Raw genomic sequence first — 17,482 nt, forward strand, 5'->3', positions numbered from 1 at the left:
CCCAGTCTGAATCCGCCCTCTCTCTCTCTCTCTCTCTCTCTCTCTCTCTCTCTCTCTCTCTCTCTCTCTCTCTCTCTGTCTCTCTCTCTCTCTCTCTCTCTCACACACACACACACACACTCACGCACACACGCACGCGTTTTTAAAAATGTCTACATTTTAATTCAATGCATTGATATGATAAAGAAATGTACTTTGTAATTCAACTTTTGAATACTTAACCACTTAAACCCTAGCATGCCTATTCTGGGTGGAACATTTACCAAAAAATAACAGATCTACAAGATCGGCTATTTTTGTCGAAGAGATTTGGTGTAGACTAGTGGTCTTCAAGAGGGGGCTTGGGTCTGGAACCCCTAGGGGGTCCTCAAAGTAGCTACAGGGGGGGCGCTAAATGTTTGTGTGATGGGAATCTTTTTTTCTTCTTTTTTATTTTTATATGAACCACTCGCTCGCTATTCTGGGGGGACGTTCGCCCAAAATAGCAGATCTATAAGCTCACAACACATCGCAGCGCAACATGTTGTGAGCTTGTAGATCGGTTATTTTTGGCAAAAAGGTTTGGTGTAAAGCAGACCAAGTACAGAGTTAAAGGTCAAGTTTACTAAGTATTGAGGGTGTAATTGGTTAAATGTCTGAAAATACACATTAAAATGAAGCCAACATATTAATATAAAAGATCATGTTTAAACAAATAAACATTAATTCACACAATGTGCTGTCAAACGAGTATATGAAATCTATGAATAAGTACAATATGTAGTGGGGGGGGGGGGGGGGGGGGTCTCAGCTTCATCTCTCTCTCAGTTGAGGGGTCCTTGGCCTGAAAAACGTTGAAGACCCCTGTTTTAGACAGACAAAAGCAGTTAAAGTACAGGCCAAATTTATATCAATTTGGGGGTCCTTGGCACGAAAAGTTTGAGAACCACTGCTATAAAGGACACTAATACGCATGGGGCCACACCTGGAAGGAGAGAGAGATACTTCCGGGGGAGTATGCGTTAAAGTGAGTAAGTTTCATTGAAATTAGTGGGCGGGGATCTTCTATGCCTCTTTCAATTCTTATATACAGTAGCTCTATGCCCAGAACCCGTTTAAGGCTCTGTGGTCCTGGGCCCGCCCTTGAGTCGAAACCACCTGCTCTATAAGAACCTCTGTGTAACCTCTGTGGGAGACAAGCCGCTATTGGACCCCGTCTTGTTAGCTTAGCTCGTCGTCATGTCTGATCCGTCGGTGGACGATGTGTTCAGGACCTGCTCTCTGGGCGTGGCGGCCGCGGGGCTGCCGGACCAGTACGCCGACGGGAAAGCGGCCAAGGTGTGGCAGCTGTACATCGGCGACACGCAGTCCCGCACGGCCGAGTACAAGAGCTGGCTGGTCGGCCTGCTGCGAGAGCAGGGCGTCGGCACCGTGCTGGACGTGGCGTGTGGGACGGGAGTGGACTCTATGATGCTGCTGGAGGAAGGCTTCAACGTGATCAGCGTGGACGCCAGCGACAAAATGCTCAAATACGCCCTGAAGGCCCGATGGGAGAGGAGGAAGGAGCCGGCGTTCGACCGGTGGGTGATCGAAGAGGCCAACTGGCTGACGTTACCGAGAGACATGCAGAAGCCCGGGGAGGGTTTTGACGCCGCCATCTGCCTGGGCAACTCCTTCGCTCATTTGCCGGACTTCAAAGGGGACCAGAGCGATCAGAAGTTGGCTCTCCGGAACATCGCCAGCATGGTCCGACCGGGAGGCGTCCTCGTCGTCGACCATCGCAACTACGACTACATCCTGGAGACCGGCCTGGCTCCGCAGGGCAAGAACATCTATTACAAGAGCGACCTGACTCAGGACATCTCCACGTCGGTGCTGTGGGTGAACAACAAGCCCAATATGATCACTCTGGATTACACCATCCGAGTGCCCGACGCCAAGACCCAGAGCCCGGATGACGTCAGCAAATTCCGCCTGTCCTACTACCCTCATCGTCTGGACAGCTTCAAGTCCCTGCTGAACGAGGCCTTCCACGGCAAGCTGCAGCACAGTGTCTATGGAGACTTCAGCACCTACAACCCAGGCCAGGACAAGGCCCCCTGCTACTTCATCCACGTCTGCAAGAAGACCACCTAAACAGCCAGATCCGTATCACTTTGGCCTATAAATCCGCCATTATTCCACTTCATCATTACATCGGTAACGATTGGCGATTATTCAGCCGATGTGTCCCGATTTCTTTTTTAAAGTACCAAAAGTAGAAAGTACTTATTATGCAGAATGTCCTATTTTCACAAGGTATTGTATGTATAAAATGTATAAAAAGTTTAAATAGGGCTGAAGTGGTTGATGTCTGTTTTGTAATACTAATCAAAATCTACAAAGTAATAGCAACTAAAGTTTTCAAATAGTTGTAATTGAGTAAAAGTATAACATTTGCCTCTGAGATGTAGTAGAGTAGAAGTAAAAGTACAGAAAATTGGAAATACTCCAGTAAAGTAAAAATGTTACTTAAGTGCAGTACTTGAATAAATGTACTTAGTTACTTTACACCACTGCTAATATGCATGGGGCCACACCTGGAAGGAGAGAGATACTTCCAGGTGGAGTATGCGTTAAGTGAACAAGTTTCATTGAAATCAGTGGGCGGGGAGTTTCTATGCCTCTTTCAATTTGTAAAGAATATTCAGGGCATACTTGCCAGCATTAGCCATAGATGGATAACACTGCAAGGTGAATCGTGGAAGGATGCCCAGAAACCTATATAAGGGGATGAATGACCTATTCAGTCCCGACCTTTAGTGACCCATTCCATCCCAACCTTCCCATATATGGATATCCCCATAGATGGAGACAATCAACCTCCCCAAGTCTGACATCATAGAATCTCTCCTAGACGGCTATACTTGGCCCTGACATCAGAGAACCCCTCCTGGAACTCCATATATGGAGATAACCGAAAGGTCCAGGACTGACATCATAGTCCCAGGTTTGGGCATAATTGACATAGCCCGCTCCATATATGGATGTGACTGACACTAACTGACATCACCGTAGTGACACCAGGGCCGCAGCCAACAGTATAAAGGCAGTATAAACAGAAAAACGGAATTCACTGGAATTCAACTCAGTTCCATCAATACAACTCATCAGTAGTTGGTTTCCACAGCCTAAAGAATTACATCGGTTTTGCCTGCTGCTTGGATGTCTCATGGCGGCTTTCGGATCTGGTCAAACAACTAGCCGAGTATCTGTTTAACACAATTCTTAAACACAGTAAGTAGCTCTGTGCCCAGAACGCATTTTTGGCTCCGTGGTCCCGGGTCCGCCCCTTGAGTCGAAACCACCTGCCCTATAAGAACCTCACTCAGAACTCAAACAGTTAGAAAGGCAAGAAGGACTGCACTGACCGAGGGACAACAAAATAACTGCTCAACTATAAACTCAGTTTGAATTGCCAAGCGAGGAATCTCTGCTGCAGCTTCACAACAAAAAAAAACTGCTAGCCGATTAGACGAGAATTAGAGCGGCGAGCGCACTGTGAAGAGCACATTTTGACAAGCAAGTCGCATCTCTTTCATTCACTTCTAAAAAAGAATCAGTTTCTGCAGAAAGAGCTGTCAGCCTAGCCTCCACGATGATGCAAATGGCTGAAAGCCACATCCACAAGAACAACCTCTTCAACGCCATGGACCGCTTCATGGGCGCGGTCCACAACATGGACCAGATGGTCATGATGCCCAGCATGCTGCGGGACGTGCCTATGGAGGACGAGGGCGGCGAAGCGGGCGCTCTGAAATCCAACGTGGACGATGACAGGGACATGTACAGCTACTACCAGCAGCTTAAGTCCATCCGCCGAGACATGGAATGGGGCGTCGGGGGAACCGCGGCCGAGGGGAGGCGCAAGGAGAGCGTAAGGATCGCTCGTAAAAATTCATCGGCGTCCTTGTCGTCCGCATCGTCGTCCGCATCGTCGTCCGCATCGTCGTCCACATCGTCGTTGGCGTCCGAGGAGTCGGACGAGGAGGACGATTCCGAAGACTTGGAGGAGCAGTTCCGGTACCACCTGACGGGCCTCCAAGGGGTCCTCTCCAAGCTGACACGACAGGCCGTCTGTCTAACCAACCGCTACAAACAGGAACTCGGTATTGAAGAATGGAGCAAGACAACTCCAAACTGGTAGTGCTGATGATTTTTAGGGGCTCCATTTCTTGCAATGTTTTGTACTCTAATGTATTTACGCAGCCTGTCAAACACTGTGCTTTAAAGGGATAGTTCAGCCCCAAAATGACTTTTTTTTTCCTATCGATTAGTCACCCCATGGAGACCAGAGGTGGACAGAGTACTCGACCCCAGTACTTGAGTAAGAGTACAGATACTCTTGGTCAAATTTACTCCACTACAACTAAAAGTAGCTCAGTTAAAATGTTACTCAAGTAAGAGTAAAAAAGTCATTGCTTTTAAATATACTTAAGTATTCAAAAGTACATGCTTTGAAAAATACTTAAAGTAAAAGTAAAAGTAGAAGTACATTTCTTAATTTTGATATCAACAAATTGCTGTAATGTTTTCATAATGAATTTATAGGACCTTGTAACTCTTGTTTCAGAGAAGTACTGTAACTCTCTGAAACCACCTGCACTGCATGCACTGATGTGCTTGCTTGTAGAACAACTACGTTATACAAAGCCTGCAGAAACACCTATAAAAACATAGAATTGACTGGAGAACCAGAACTAAATACTTTCACTCCTATACACCCATACAAGATGTACTGTAACAAAGAGGCGAGCGGAAGGGGAAGCCAGAAACACGGCCAGTGTGAGAGCAGAAGTTAGGCCAATTGCATTTTAGGGAAGAAAAAGAAATTGCCAACGTAAAGGCAAAACCGCACCAATGCAACTTGTCGCAACTCCTTGCAATAAAAACGTTTTAAGGTCAACCGCACCAATGCAACTCCTTGCAACTGCCATTGGGGATAATGGTTGCAAGTGGTTGCAAGTAGTTGCATGTTGCAAGGAGTTGCATGGCGAATCATTGGTGTGGATGTGGAGTGGGCTTAAAAGTACTCAGTACTTTCCAGCCTTCCTACAAATGTACTCGAGTAAAAGTAAAATATTTGTCTGGGAAATGTACTCAAGTAAGAGTACTAAGGATCAAAGAAATGTAATACTCAAGTAAAGTACATATCCTCAGAACCTGTACTCAAGTAAAGTACTCAAGTACATTTACTCTGTTACTGTCCACCACTGATGGAGACTTGAATTCATGGATATTTTTTAGTTTTTGTTGCATTCCTAAGCCAATAATTTGATGACCAGCATCGGTTCCGATAGGAGCCACAAAGAGTCTCCTTTGTGTTTCCTACTGGAACCGCTGCCTACTGGTCCGCTGGTCATCAAATTATTGGCATAGGAATGCGACAAAAACTAAAAAATATCCATGAATCCATGGGGGGACTTTTTTTTTTTGGTGAACTATCCCTTTAAGCTTGTGTGATACATATGAAACCTATTCATACATTTGTTTAAATATGCATAACTTATTCATCATATCTGTACATTTATTTAAAGATGTATAACTTATTCATATATTTATTTAAAGATGCATAACGTATTACCTCACAAAATGTATTTTTATTTTAAAGTTGTTTGCATTAACCATAAGACTAAGATTTTGAACGCCGCAGTGGGGGATATTGACACAAGATTTAGCCCTGCGGGTGATGCTGTCAATGTTCTAAAATGTCTTTAAATGATGCTCGCATGGAGGGAGGCAGATGCTTTCTCAAAGCTGATGATCTCCATATTCTTTACGTCCAATGAACTGGTCAACTGATATTTTATTTTTTTACTGATATAAGGAGAATAATGAAGGTTTGCTGAGACGCATGTTTCTGGTGTTTTGTTTCCAAGGTATTACTTGTCTGAGATGTCCAAATTCCATTATTAGTATGAGCAAAACCTTTTTGTACTGTATATGGTTTCTGATTTTGTACTGAAATGTTGTAAATATATTAAATACATTTTTAAACAAAGTCAGTTATTTCTTTCAATTAGTCATGTCTTGAATGAAAGACAAAATAACACCCACACACACACACACACACACACACACACACACACACACACACACACACACACACACACACACACACACACACACACACACACACACACACACACACACACACACACACACACACACACACACACAGCCTCTCTGTCCCTCTCTGTCTCTCTTTGTCTCTCTCTCCCCATGTATTCTCTCATCTGTGTTGTGATCTAGACACTGAGCTGTGTGATGTTGTGTGTCTCTCCATCAGGGTATTAATGGCATCCTGGCAGATGAGATGGGCCTGGGGAAGACTGTCCAGAGCATCGCCCTGCTGGCTCACCTGGCCGAGGTAATAATGATAATGATGAATTTATTTGTATAGCGCTTTTCCAAACAAGGTTACAAAGTGCTCTAGAGAGAACAAGGTCAAAGAGCAGCATGATAACCATAAGAATTTAAAACGGTACATAAAATCTATGGATAACGGAGAAGAAAAATCAATTAGGTGAGACGCATCACTAGAGTCAGACCCATGTCGTCTCTGTCGGGTGGAAACCTCATATTGATTGATTGAAACCTTTATTTATTCTCGAAAAGAGCATTGAGGTTTACCCTCATTTGCAATTTGTCCAAAACTGTTACTTTTCAGGATTAATAAAAAACAAACAGCAAAAGTAGCAGATCTACAAGCTCAAAATGCGGTGCTTCACACCACGTTTTGAAAAAAAAAAAAAGCACAAAATGTTAAAAATATGGAGATAATAGGTTTCTGCTGGACAGCAACGATATGTTTCTGCAGCTGGAACACAAGACATGAGTTTTCAACTTTTCAGGGACATGTGACCTCTGAGTAGATCTGGGATATGCAGACAGACGGGTGTGGGATCTGCAGACAGACGGGTGTGGGATTTGCAGACAGACAGGACAGCAGACGCGTCGCTAGGTCTCTACTAGGTCGGGGGCTTAGCCCCGCAGGCAACGGGCACATGCACGCGCGCTGCGCGCGCGTGCATGTGGCCCTCCTCCCGCGCGCGCGCGTTTTTTACCGCGGATTTCGCGGATTAGGGTGCTTTTCCCCCCGTTTTGGGTTACTTTATTTCGGTTTTAGGGTTAGGGGTAGGGTTAGATTAGGGTGATACATATATAATTCAAAAAGAAAAAAAAAACTTTCAATTTTTTAATTTTATTTTTTTTTTTATTGGTGGCTTTGGACAAAACATTGGTGGCTATAGCCACCGAAGCCCACCCCTAACGACGCCACTGCAGGACAGGGATTAACAGGAAACTCACGTTTTTTTCTGTCCAGTGTCACTGGCAGGAAATAAAACACACACTGTGTGGTCCTGGGACTTCCTGTTTGGGGACACACACACACGCACACGCACACACGCACACGCACACGCACACACGCATACGCACAGCGTTGCAGGTATAGTGGAAGTTGAATGTGTGTCCTGTGTGTGTGTGTGGTTGCTGTTGCAGAGAGACAACATCTGGGGGCCGTTCCTCATCATCTCTCCTGCCTCCACGCTCAACAACTGGCACCAGGAGTTCACACGCTTTGTCCCCAAGTTCAAGGTGAGTCCTCTTCCTCCTCCTCACCCAAAACACCACCGAAATATGGTCATATGGTCAAAATAGAATATGGTCATATGGTCAGGTAAACTTGTTATGGAATGTTCAGTGTAGAACATTGGTTCTCAAAGTGGGTTCCGGGGACCCCCAGGGGTCCTTGGGGTGGTATCAGGGGGTCCCAAGCAAAACAAGTTAATCGTCACAATCATTTTAACCACTTTAACCATATTTTATACTTTGGCTATTCAAAAATAGCAGATATACAAGCTCATAGCGCGTCGTGACGCGCTATGAGCTTGTATATCTGCTATTTTTGAATAGCCAAAGTATAAAATCTGGTTAAAGTGGTTAAAATGATCGTCACTTCGTGCCGCGCTATGAGCTTGTAGATCTGCTATTTTTGCAAAAGCCTGGCACAAAATATTTTTTGAGATAGGGGGTCCGCAGCAAAAAAATATATCATTTTGGGGGTCCTTGACATGAAAAAGTTTGAGAACCACTGGTGTAGATTATAGAAGAGAGCCGACAGGCTTAGTGGTAGCCACTAGGGGGCAGTGTTGCATCAGACTGACAGGTCTGAGATTGTTTTGGTAAATGCTAAAAAGGTCATTTATAAAGCAGCTTTATCCAGAGCACTTTTACAAGTGGCTACTCTCCCTCCTGAGCTACTGCCACTCCATTTGTGTTTATTGATATACCTCACGCCCCAGCACACACACACACACACACGCACACGCACACACACACACACACACACACACACACACACACACACACACACACACACACACACACACACACACACACACACTCACACTCACACTCACACTCACACACAGAGCACATACTGTACATACTGTGAGAGAGAGAGAGAGAGATCAACCAGGTGCTCAATGGAGGGAGATAAAAGTTGAGTTACAAACGCAGACTGGTGCTTTTAGGATCAACGGGAACCAAAACATGAAAAATAGGAAAGAACTGAGCACTCAAAAAATAAAGGAGGAGAGGGTGAAGTACTTTAATCATAATGCCTAAAAAAAAATTAAGTCAACATGTTTCGACCAGAACTGGTCTACTTGCCCTGATGAAGACCAGTTCTGTTGGCTTCTAAAATGTTTTAGACATGATTAAAGTACTTTGATTTTACCTCCGTAATCTTTTCAAGATACATTATTGTTGTTGCACTCATGTATACACACACACACACACACACACACACACACACACGCGCATACGCGCACACACGCGCACACACTCCCTAAGTAACGTGCATCACTTGATGTGCTCGAGCTTGGCGATAAATCAGCTGGTGTGTGTTTAACTAATGAGCTGTGAAAACGTCCAATTTCACAACGCTGCCGATAAGGGCCGCTGACATTCCTGCATGAAGCAGAGCCAGTGGAACACAATGGATGCTCAGCCTCCATGTGATGATTCTTTCTGTCAGCGTATCATATCACACCGCTGGGATTAAGCCATTCCAACCGGGAACGCATCTGTGTCATTTTTAGATTTCTTTGGCTATTAAAAAAATAGCAGATCTATAAGCTCGTAGCGCGGCACTCGGTGCCGCGCTACGAGCTTGTAGATCTGCTATTTTAGAAAAATCTTGAAAAAATGTGCAAATCTTTGAATATATATATTTGTTTAAGGCATACATTTTAACTCAAATCTTTGCTTCTGGTGGTCCCTGGAACAACATATTTTGAGATGGGGGGTCTTCAACTTCACTTCAAACAACTTTATTTCCCTTTCGGAACTTTGTTTGTGGTTTGTGGTTAAAACACAACCTACATAAAACCACAATACATATATACCCAGGTCACTTACACTATAAGAACACATTAAAAACGACTCCTTAAAAGCATGATAAAATAAATATAAATGATGGTCTGCCAAATACATTTAACTTTTGTTGTTTGGTTGCTATACTGTATCAGTGGTGCTCCAACTCTTTCATGTCAAGGACCCCCAAAATGATATGTATTTGGCCACAGACCACCATCTCAAAATATTTTGTTCCAGGGACCCCCCCAGGAAGGAAATATTGGAGTTAAAAAGGTTCACTTTAAAACATGTATAGATATTTAAAGATTTGTACACATTTTCACGATTAAAAAAACCCCCAGCAGATCTACAAGCTCATAGCGTGCAGCACTCGAGCTTGTATATCTGCTATTTTTGAATAGCCAAAGTATATGGATACAATCTAAAACGACACAGATGCGTTCCCGGTCCTAATGGATTAATGAAGGAAACACTATAAATGACTGCTGCTCACTTCTGCTGTGGTTTAAGAAAAACACCAGCCAGTGATTGTTTCATTATACTCACTGTGCTCTTTATTGACTGATTGATTGATTTAATTTGGTGACATAAAAAAAAGACTTTCCCGACATACAGTCATTATTAGCATTACTGAGGATAAAATACAGAATAAAGCCTGATGGCTTATTAGTGTGGTTGCCCTAACAGGGCAACCACACTATAGTACTCTATAAACTTTATTTCTTTCTTTATTATAGATAAACTTTATTTGTCTTCGCTAGTCCTCCCACAGTTTTTTTCCCCCAATTTCGTGCTATATGTCAAAATGACCGGCTTCATCGGGAATCGTGTGCTTGTACTTTGCTAAGACATTGGTTACATAATTTAATTGATATTGATGTATTAGTGCATTAAATGTCCCCATCCACTTTAATGGGAAAATGAAAGAACTCCCATTCAAGTATTTTTTTCTTAGAAACCTTAAGTGCTAGATTCACACACAACATGTTGGCAGTCCCTGTCTTGTGTTTAAGCTGCGCTGGAAATGTAATTTGGTGATGAGATTTGAACCTGAGTTAGTAAATGACTAATAGCTTCTGCTGTAAGCTTCTCAACTAATCTTTTTTGCTCTTGTTCCTCACTGTAACATGGCCTTTTTTTGGTCCCTCAGGTGTTACCGTATTGGGGGAACCCTCATGATCGCAAGGTCATACGGAAATTCTGGAGCCAGGTAAGGATAATGATAATGATGATGTTAATGATGATGAGCAACAATATTGTAATTATGGACTGTCCTCTCCCTAACCATCTGATCCCATGGTGTGTGTGTGTGTGTGTGTGTGTGTGTGTGTGTGTGTGTGTGTGTGTGTGTGTGTGTGTGTGTGTGTGTGTGTGTGTGTGTGTGTGTGTGTGTGTGTGTGTGTGTGTGTGTGTGTGTGTGTGTGTGTGTGTGTGTGTGTGTGTGTGTGTAGAAAACGGTGTACACGCAGAACGCTCCGTTCCACGTGGTGATCACCAGCTACCAGCTGGTGGTCCAGGATGTGAAGTACTTCCAGAGGGTGAAGTGGCAGTACATGGTCCTGGATGAGGCCCAGGCCCTGAAGAGCAGCACCAGGTATACTGACAATCTGTGTCCTATACACTCACAGAGAAAGGTTTTACGCATGCATGCATGCACGCACACACACACACACACACACACACACACACACACACACACACACACACACACACACACACACACACACACACACACACACACACACACACACACACACACACACACACACACACACACACACACACACACACACACACACACACAGATGCAAGCATTCAGGGTTCATTGAGGGGTTTCCAAGTGGATCCTTACAGGTCTGTAACTCTGAGAGTTTACAGATGGAACCAAATGGACACCATTTGTACACTCTCAGGGCCCTATATAACCATTATTCTACACTTTGGGCTAATCAAGAATAGCAGATACACAAGCTCATGTTATCTTCCCTTCTAGCACCACGGAAAGGTCCGACATTTCTATTCAGAGCTATGACACTTGTATTAACTACATTTATGATACACAGAATTAACACCCACATTCTGCTGATTACTGAGAACTTTACATGTAACAACAGCACAAATTGTTGCCTTTGATTAACCAAACTGTTGATAAAAATACAATTGACACAAAGAATTGTCATTCACACTTCTGCTGTTTAGGGGAAACTTTGAAATCCAGAAATCCAGAATTAGGTGTGAGGAAGTTTTGTGTGACTCCTGCAGTGGTGGAAAGTAACTAATTACGTTTACTTAAGTAACATTTTGAGGTATTTGTACTTTACTTGAGTATTTCCAATTTCCAATACTTTTACTTCTACTCCACTACATCACAGAGGCAAATATTGTACTTTTACTCCACTACATTTATTTGAAAACTTTAGTTACCAGTTACTTCTCAGATATAAATTATGATATAATGAAACACACATTAACCACTTTAACACTATTTTATACATAGGCTATTTGAAAATAGCCGATCTACAAGCTCACAAAGTGGACTGCAGTATTGGTACTTTTACTTAAGTAAATAATTTGAGTACTTTTTCCACCACTGGACTCCTGTGCGTGCCGGACTGGCAAAATGTCTCATATGTTTAGAATGCAATTATGAGCTACAAAGGCAGATAAGGCACAATGACGCAATGGACTAACGACATTGAGGCAGGCTATTGGAGAATAAATATCAGCTGCATGAAAATGATTCTTCCTCTCACTATATCCTCACAGTGGCTTTTTGGAAAGACGTCTCCAAAATCCCTCTGGTTTCCCACCACTCATGTACCTCAATGTTTGCATCACACCACAGGGCTTGTTACAGAAACCATGTCACACATTCTGAATGGCTGCAATGTCTATAAAGGGCTTTACATAGCACGCCACAACAGAATAGTTGATCTCATAACTAAGGACATATCTAAACATTTTACACCGTCAGTGAGAATGTACAAACATTCCTGTGTCAAACCTTCCATGTTTCAACTCTACTGAAAATCCTGAAATCTTTGCACATCTCTCTGCTAATACACCAGATGTTGTTGTTGTCAATGAAGGAAACAGATCAGTTTCCATTCTTGAAATGGCCTGCACCTTTGATTCTAGCTTAGAGGAAGCTTTTATGACCAAAGTCATTAAATACCAGCCGCTCCTCCATACCATCACAGAGCTAGGTTATAGGTGCAATCTATTTGTGTTTATCTTTGGCAGCCTAGGACATGTACATAGGTTGGTTGTAAGAGGCTTCCAACAACTTGGGATGGCAAAAAAAGCAGCCAAACGGCTTGCAAAATTCTGTGGAATCTCTTCTACTATCGGTAGCTGCCAAATATGGCGAAGACGCTGTTATTAGTACCCCTAAAAGGTGTGGGAGTATTTGTCCATGATTTGCTGACTGTACATTTTTGACAGCACCTTGTAATATTTGTGTCCTTGTATTGTATCTCGTATGTGGACATAAATAAATGATTAAAATGTGTGTGTGTGTGTGTGTGTGTGTGTGTGTGTGTGTGTGTGTGTGTGTGTGTGTGTGTGTGTGTGTGTGTGTGTGTGTGTGTGTGGACAGTGTTCGATGGAAGATTCTCTTACAGTTTCAGTGTAGGAACCGACTGCTGCTCACTGGAACCCCCATCCAGAACACCATGGCTGAGGTCAGTCCTGTGTGTGTGTGTGTGTGTGTGTGTGTGTGTGTGTGCTTTTATTAGTAGGTTTAGGGATTAGAGATAGAGTTATGCCTGATACTTAGTTGCACGCCGGTGTCGAGCTCCGAATTTCTTTTTTCTTTTTCGGAGGACTAATGAAGCATAGCGTTAGTTCATGCAGGACACGGAAGTCGTGCACGCCAAAGCTGTAACCAGCAGTCAGTCAGCTGATGTGAACATCAGCTTTCTATTCCCCATTCACAGCCCAGCTGGTCATTACATCACACACTCATTATCCAATCACAGCTCACGCTTGAGCAAAGAGGTTCCTATAAATACGGCTTCATATTCTCTAGGTCTTTCTTGGTTGCTGAACCAATGCATTTTGCTAAGCTCCTCCTCCACCCCAGCCTCCACCTTTTGATTAGAGTCTGCCATAGGCTCAAATACTTGTGATTATCATGTATATCTGCTTTGTTTAGAGTCTGGCTTAGGCTCAAATACTTGTGGTTATCATGTATATCTGCTGTTTAAAATCTTGCTAGGCTCAAATACTTGTGTTTATCATGTATATCTGCTAATTCTAACTAATATGTTAATGTATTGCTTATTGTTGTCATTGTATCCCTATGGGGGATTTGCTTAAGCATTCTCTGAATATATGCTTAGCAGGCTGCTTCGACAAAATTCAGTGAATATTCTCCCAAGAGCGGAGCTTTAACGCCAAGCTTAACTGTATTCCATTTGTGGCAATAAATGGTTCTTTATCTACTAAGACGAGAGTGTTTCTGATTGAAATATTTTTCGGCCTTAGATTTACGATTAAAAATGTCCAAAAGATTTAAATATCAGTGGCTTCAAATGTTGATGTCCTCACAAGTATAGTAATACAAACGTCAATGTGTGTGTGTGTGTGTGTGTGTGTGTGTGTGTGTCTCAGCTGTGGGCTCTGCTACATTTCATCATGCCGACGCTGTTCGACTCCCACGACGAGTTCAACGAGTGGTTCTCCAAGGACATCGAGAGCCACGCCGAGAACAAGTCGTGCATCGACGAGAGTGAGTAAACAAACAAACAGCAAAAGTTCTAAAAAGTGAAATAAAATGGATTATTACCAGGATTACAAAGACTTTAAAGCAGAAATGTTTGCCTATGTGTCACACTGTATCAAAGGTTTTCAATTTACCGTGAAATTGCCTGTCATACACCGGACCAGAGTTGGCTCTGTACTTGGATTTTAAAATAGTGAAAGTAGCCGATCTACATCGACACGTTGTGAGCTTGTAGATCGGCTATTTGAACCATTTTAAAATGTTTTTCAAAATAATAAAAAAAAAATAGCAAAAAGATTGAAGATCTACAAGCTTACAAGGCGTTATGTTGCGACACCTTGTGAGCTTGTGACCTATGTTTGGCTAATGTTACCCCCCAAAATATGGGTGCAAGTCTGGTTATAACTAAAGTGGTATTTCAAGAGTTTCAATAATGGTGACGTGAAATTTTTATGTGGTCGCATCCCTTGTCCGGACAGTAGTTTTTGAGGTTCCGTTTCTTGTTTGGGAGGAAAGTGGTGGATAGACCATTGGTTCTCAAATTGGGGTCCGGGGACCCGCAGGGGTACTTGAGGGGGTTCCAGGGTGTCCCCAGCTAAATGATGGATAGGAACCAAATGGACCCTTATGGGTCTGTAACTCTGAGAGTGTACAAATGGAACCAAATGGACCCTGACGGGTCCATTTGGTTCCATTTGTACACTCTCAGAGTTAAATTAACATTGATGTTACAATATAAATTGGGGTCCCAGGGATAGAAAGTCCATTAAATGGTGGTCCGTAGCCCTAATGCATGTCAAACTGGGGGTCCTTGATATCATTTTTTTACGGCTAGAGCTGTAAAAATCATCTCTTATGGGGGTCCCTGGCTTATCTTTTCAAATGGGGGTCCGCGGGCTAATAAGTGTCAATTTGGGGGTCCTTGACATGAAAAAGTTTGAGAACCACTGGGATAGACAGACAGACAGACGGACTGAATGACTCGGTCGTCCAAGAGCCCTGCTGTTAGCCAGTCAACAAAGATCAGGAAAGAAAAGTAAATGTATTTATATAAAGAAAAGAACTTATTGTAGCCAACTGTTTGGGGGGTGTTTTTTCTACCGCTTTCTTTGCCAGCTGACATCATGTGTTTTTTTTCTCTCCGCTCCATTAGCGTGTGGTTTATGTGTTTAGTCGTGATGTGATGTGATGTGTGTTTGCCATCCAGACTTATAGCTCTCCAGGCTCGGTCAAAGAATGTTCAAAGTGTTTCATAGCCCAAGGGGGTCTGGGCTGTTTCCCTTCTCCTCTCTCTGTTGTAAAATCCCCCATAGCCATGGACAGATAACCTCTCCCCTCTATGCAGGGACACGGAGCCCAGGAGCTCCTGGAAAGGAAACTCCGACAGGCATGGTTGAGGGCTCGTTGGATTTGACCCAATGCTGCCATTTTGGTCAAAAAGTCTGATTTAGGACTTGTATATACAGTATCTGCCAGGGACGTGCACAGATAGACTCTAGGTGGTGCTAGAGCACCTGCCCTTTGCCCTCTTGACCAGAAGTGCCCTTTTTTTCAGTTTACAGCAGGGGTCTTCAACAGGGGGTCCGGGACCCCTAGGGGGTCCTCAGAGTTACTACAGGGGGTCCGCCAAATCTCTATGTGATATGATTTTTCTTTTTACCATAACCACTCGAAACCTAGCATCCCTTTTCTGAGGAGAACTTTAGCCAAAAATAGCAGATCTACAAGCCCACAACGCCTCGCCCTGCGAGGCGTTGTGGGGCTGTTGTTGGGCTTGTAGATCGGCTATTTTTGGCAAAGAGGTATAGGTGTAGAGGGAAAAAAGAGCAGACCACGTAAACAAAAAAAAGTATAATTTACTTGAGCACCTGCCCCTCAAAATGTCTGTGCACGCCAGTGACGCCACTGATATCTGCCTTTTTGGGGTAGAAAGGAGCTGATGTGGTTTTTCTCCAGACCATTAGTATTGTGGTTTATGTGTGTTGATGATGTGATGTGATGGTGTGTGATGTGATGTGATGGTGATGGTGTGTGTTTTCGTTGCAGACCAGCTGTCCAGGTTGCACATGATCCTCAAACCCTTCATGCTGAGGAGGATCAAGAAGGACGTGGAAAACGAGCTTTCAGACAAGGTAGAGGACACACCACCGTCTGTCTGTCTGTCTGTCTGTCTGTCTGTCTGTCTGTCTGTCTGTCTGTCTGTCTGTCTGTCTGTCTGTCTGACCCCTCACCGTAGGTCTCTGTGAAAAAAGAGAAAGATCAAAAGATTTTCAGAAAAACGTCCCCCGAAAGTAAGATTTTCCAGATTTTTAAAAAAATCTGCTATTTTCAACATAAAACAGATAGGGCTTAAAGGGATAGTTCACCCCTAAAATAACTTTTTTTCTATCAATTAGTCACCCCATGGAGACTTGACCGGCAGCGCTTCCGGTAGGAGACACAAAGAGTCTCCTTTGTGTCTCCTACCGGAACCGCTGCCTACCGGTCCACTGGTCATCAAATGATTGGCTTAGGAATGCGACAAAAAACAAAAAAATATCCATGAATTCAAGTCTCCATGGGGTGACTAATCGGTGAACTATCCCTTTAAGTGATACATTCGTAAAATACTGTATTTTTGAAAGTTTGTGGTCCCGGGGAGAGACACCACAATGTCTCTTTTGGGGTCTGGAGCTGAAACAGTTAGTGAACCCCTGCTCTGTAGGACAACACCGTTCATCACATCTAGACGTGGAGGAATGTATCGTTGCCAAACACACAGCGTCTCAATCCCTTGAAGAAGGTCTGATTTATTTATTAATCTGTGGGAGGCGGGGGTTCAAACCTGCGTACACAGTTGCACAACAGAGAGTTGTGGGGTGTTTTTCAGTGGTGGACCAAAGTAGAGTTTTGAGGTACTTTTACTTTACTTGAGTATTTACATGTTTTGATACTTCTACTACACTACTTGCCGACGGAAATACTGTACTTTTTACTCCTTTTACTTGAAACAGATTTCAAGTAAGCCGACCCACATCTCAAAATATTTAGTTCCAGGGACCCCCAGAAGCAAATATTTGAGTTACAAATGTTCTCTTTAAAAATATACATATTCAAAGATTTGCACAAATATTCATGATTTTTCAAAAATAGCGGATCTACAAGCTCATAGCTATGAGCTGTATCTCTACTATTTTTGAATAGCCAAAGTATAAAATAATGGTTAAAGTGGTTAAAATCTAAAATGAAATCTAAAATTCCGGGTATAAATGGTAAAAGAAAACATGAGTACTTCTTCCACTAAAAGTGTTTTCAAACGGAGTCCAGCAGAGTCAAGCCTCTGGAACAGTGAACAAACACGATTCACTCAATATA

The 17,482-nt window shown here is 43.1% G+C and overlaps 3 protein-coding genes across 5 annotated transcripts in view; all 3 read left to right on the plus strand.

Moving 5' to 3' along the window:
- The window catches only part of ino80 (INO80 complex ATPase subunit), a 90,583-nt gene that overhangs the window by 15,823 nt on the left and 57,278 nt on the right, over positions 1-17,482 (plus strand). For all 3 annotated transcript variants that reach the window (XR_014602511.1, XM_084081658.1, XM_084081659.1), the window contains exons 14-20: positions 6,308-6,388; positions 7,522-7,617; positions 10,553-10,612; positions 10,854-10,996; positions 13,001-13,085; positions 14,017-14,134; positions 16,175-16,260. Coding sequence is in view for 2 of the 3 variants with exons in the window: in XM_084081658.1 (XP_083937784.1) it covers positions 6,308-6,388; positions 7,522-7,617; positions 10,553-10,612; positions 10,854-10,996; positions 13,001-13,085; positions 14,017-14,134; positions 16,175-16,260 (669 nt within the window). In the remaining variant the exon portion in view is untranslated. The remainder of the gene's footprint in view (positions 1-6,307; positions 6,389-7,521; positions 7,618-10,552; positions 10,613-10,853; positions 10,997-13,000; positions 13,086-14,016; positions 14,135-16,174; positions 16,261-17,482) is intronic.
- Positions 1,219-2,115, plus strand: LOC311063836 (glycine N-methyltransferase-like; the record flags this gene model as incomplete). Its single annotated transcript, XM_084083445.1, has 1 exon — positions 1,219-2,115. One exon carries the CDS (start codon positions 1,219-1,221, stop codon positions 2,113-2,115), a length of 897 nt encoding a protein of 298 aa, XP_083939571.1.
- On the plus strand, positions 3,617-4,165 carry LOC311063837 (mid1-interacting protein 1-B-like; the record flags this gene model as incomplete). Its single annotated transcript, XM_084083446.1, has 1 exon — positions 3,617-4,165. One exon carries the CDS (start codon positions 3,617-3,619, stop codon positions 4,163-4,165), a length of 549 nt encoding a protein of 182 aa, XP_083939572.1.

Source organism: Gymnoscopelus microlampas, assembly GCF_963454915.1.
Source record: "Gymnoscopelus microlampas genome assembly, chromosome: 16".
Classification (NCBI taxonomy): domain Eukaryota; kingdom Metazoa; phylum Chordata; class Actinopteri; order Myctophiformes; family Myctophidae; genus Gymnoscopelus; species Gymnoscopelus microlampas.